Source organism: Myotis davidii, unplaced genomic scaffold (assembly GCF_000327345.1).
Source record: "Myotis davidii unplaced genomic scaffold, ASM32734v1 scaffold2863, whole genome shotgun sequence".
NCBI classification, from domain to species: Eukaryota; Metazoa; Chordata; class Mammalia; order Chiroptera; family Vespertilionidae; genus Myotis; species Myotis davidii.
This window is the reverse complement of record NW_006294115.1, coordinates 424,392-427,394: the sequence shown is the minus strand read 5'-3', so window position 1 is coordinate 427,394 and position 3,003 is coordinate 424,392. Positions and strand designations below refer to the sequence as shown.

At 63.2% G+C, this 3,003-nt stretch overlaps 1 protein-coding gene across 1 annotated transcript in view; it reads right to left on the bottom strand.

Annotated features, from left to right (window-relative positions):
* CD5 (CD5 molecule) overlaps positions 1–3,003 on the bottom strand; it is a gene marked incomplete at its 5' end in the record, with an annotated part of 11,291 nt that overhangs the window by 6,258 nt on the left and 2,030 nt on the right. Inside the window, 2 exon segments of the mRNA XM_015566855.1 lie at positions 675–821; positions 1,444–1,743. Coding sequence (XP_015422341.1) covers positions 675–821; positions 1,444–1,743 — 447 coding nt within the window.

Below are 3,003 nucleotides of genomic sequence, written 5' to 3'. Positions count from 1 at the left end.
GGGGGCAGGGATGGGGGGGAGGGGGCGAGGGGAGGCAGGTGCAGCTGAAGGGGGCCCTGCTGGACGCAACCCCCTGGGGATCTTTGGGGGCCTCCGATTTCTGACTCGCTGGGGGGGAAACGGCACTCATCTCACGCTAGAGGCGCCGGTTGCCCAAACAACCAGTTAGAACCAGAAAGAAGACCTGGGAGGGCGGGAGGGACCCGCCAGGCCTGCCGCCTGGGGCCTGCCCTTTGCAGCCCTCTAACCTCAGTCCTGTCTTTGAGTGAGTTTCTCCTGCGCCTGCAAGACAAGGGCCTGCGGTATACATTCGTCAGTAGGGGGGCAGTCACCCATTTGGTGGATGGGGAAACTGAGGCTCAGAGAGGAAGTGGCTGAGTCTCCATTGTGCACACTGGTAGGGGTGGCCCTGGGCATGTGTCTCCTGAGGTCAGCGGCCGTGCAGACGACCCTCTGAGCCTGTCACCGTCTAAAGAATGGCTACACCCTCCCTTGGGCTGCAAGTGGGTCTCAGCTGGGCCCCCACATGGGTGAATGAGCAACTGCAACGTTCCTGACTTCCTGTTTCTGTTACTTTGGGCAGAAAAAGGCCAGTGCAAGGGGGAAAGGGGGGGCAGGGGGCAAAGCAGAGGTGGGACCCTCCACGTTCCCCCACACGGGGCCTTGAGGGGGGCACTGGGGGCACCTGCACCTACATTTCTTCACCAGCTTCTTGTAGGCGAGAGGCCCGCACATGACCAGCAGCACAGCCAACAGCACGAGGGCCAGGATGATGCTCATCACGGTGCCGGTGCCCAGGCCCGCCGGGTTGGGGTCCTGGCCTGGGGGGGGCGGGGGCAGAGGAGTCAGGACGGCCCGCCCCTCGCTATCAAACCTGTCCCCTCGGAGGGCAGCTGCGGACTGGCTTCCCCCAGGGAGTCGCCGGCTCGTGCGGACGGCAGGGGTCTATCTGGCCGCCTCTCCGGTGTCTCGGGGATTCTGGCTACACGTTCGCCCGTCGACCTTCTGTCACCTGACAGCTGACCACCCCGCTGCCACTGGCCGCTTTGCAATCAACTATTTCGCTTTCTACCATTCGCCAGCTACGAGTATCGCCTTGCCATCATACACGGCCCAGTACATGGTCATCTACCAACAGCTGCTTCTCTCTCTAACATGTTACCCGGTTACTGTTAGTGCAGCAAATGCGTTCCCCTCTGTCCCTTGCTTGACTGTCTTCCCTCCTGGGAGAGTAGAAGATAGGATGGAGCTGGCATTCATGGGTTGCCTAACAACACAGGCTGGTCCCTCTTCATGGCTCATTGCGTCTGAGCACGCCTGCCCCCTCTGCCCCCATTTGCCATCTCCTTTTTGGGGGGCCTGTTCTTCGGAAACGTGCTCCTGACTGGGCCCTAGAGGGGAGCCCAGGCCTGCCCTCCGCCCGCCGGGCTGTGGCCAACTCACACGTGAGGAACACCCGCTTGCAGTGGGCTCGCCGCTCCTGCAGCTGGTGGCACTGGGACAGCTTCTCCCCGAAGCAGACCAGCCCCCGCGTGTCCTTCTCGCTGGCCTCCAGCACCTGGTAGGAGCTGACCGGCCCGCACTGCTGCTCCTGGCACACCTCCGCCCACCGCGCTGCGCCCTTGGCCGAGGGGCTGTGGCACAGGGCTTCCCACTGCCGGCCCTGGCCCTGGCGCACCTCCACGGAGCCTGCGCACACGCCGCTGCCCCCCACCAGGCGGCTCTGCACCTGGGGCTGGAAATCTGGGGGAGGAAGCAACGGAGGTGAGGTGGCAGCTTTGCAGGGAACTGTTGGGGACCGTCATGCTGCTGGCAAAGTCTAAGCTGACCAGAGGACATGGCAAAGCCCTGGACTCTACCCTATGTCGATCCTGGAAGGTTTTAAGGTCGAGCTCAGGAAAAGGTTTGAGTCTCAGTCTTGCCCAGCTTGTAACGATCTGTTACTTCCCTATGACAGGCCAAGCCCTAGCAGTGATCTATGAGGCATGACCAGTCGCAGCTTAGCTATAAAGCAGTGTGTGTAAAGAATAAAGTTGCTGGTGCCTTGTGCCAGTCCTCCCAACCCCGTCTCATGGTCTCTTGTATTTCATCCCACGCCACCTCTACCCGTCGGACCCTCTCCGAGGTGCGGGTCACCGCAGGGAACCCCTGGCCTGAGCCTGCAGGCCGGCCACTGGGGGCCCACGCTGCCAGCAGAGTGGGGCCACATCGCAGGGGGTGGGGCATCCTGTGGGACGACCTTCCCCTGTCCTTCCCTGCGCCCAGCGTCCTCTCTGGCAGCTGCCAGCAGCTGGCCCCTGCCCACGTGGCGCTGAGGGGAGAGCAGGGGGCGGTGGACATGTCCTCTCATTCTCCTCTGCTCCTTGGGAGGCGGCAGGGCTTTTCAGAAAGGGAAACTGAGGCCGGGCCTGGGAAGTGCCTCCTGCTCCGAGTCCTGGCTGATCGCAGGTGGGACAGAAGCCAGGACACGGACCTTCTTGCTGGCTGGTCAGGGTCCCCACTGCTCCGTTTGGAGGAGCTGTGATCGCACCAGCTTTGGCCAGTTCCCATGGCAACACCTGCCTTCAAAGCCCTACCTCTCCCACTTAAAACTGTCAAAGGCCAGGCCCCTGGGGTGGTTGGCAGGTTGCCGCCTGCAGGGGGCTTTTGGGGGGGGGGGGTTATCGCTGAGACCCTCAGGGGCTGCTTGCACCTGGAGGGGCAGCGTTGGCTCATTCTCACCAGGCGCCCAGTGGGCGGGGGGCGCCATGTGTGCAGGGGAGCCCCGGGTCCAGGGCCATGCTTTCCAGCTTTGTGCCCTCGAACCCCGGGCCCTGCTGAGATGCAGACCCGAGTCTGCAGGGCCGGGCGGGCTTGGGAGTCTGCCTTTCTAACCAGCCCCCTAAGCCATGACGTCCACACTCTGAGGAGCCGAGGCTTAGCCCGCAGGCTCTGGAGTGACCCTGCTTAGTGGCAATCGCAGCCAGGCGCTGACATTGGGCAGGAACTGGAGCCTCTCTGAGC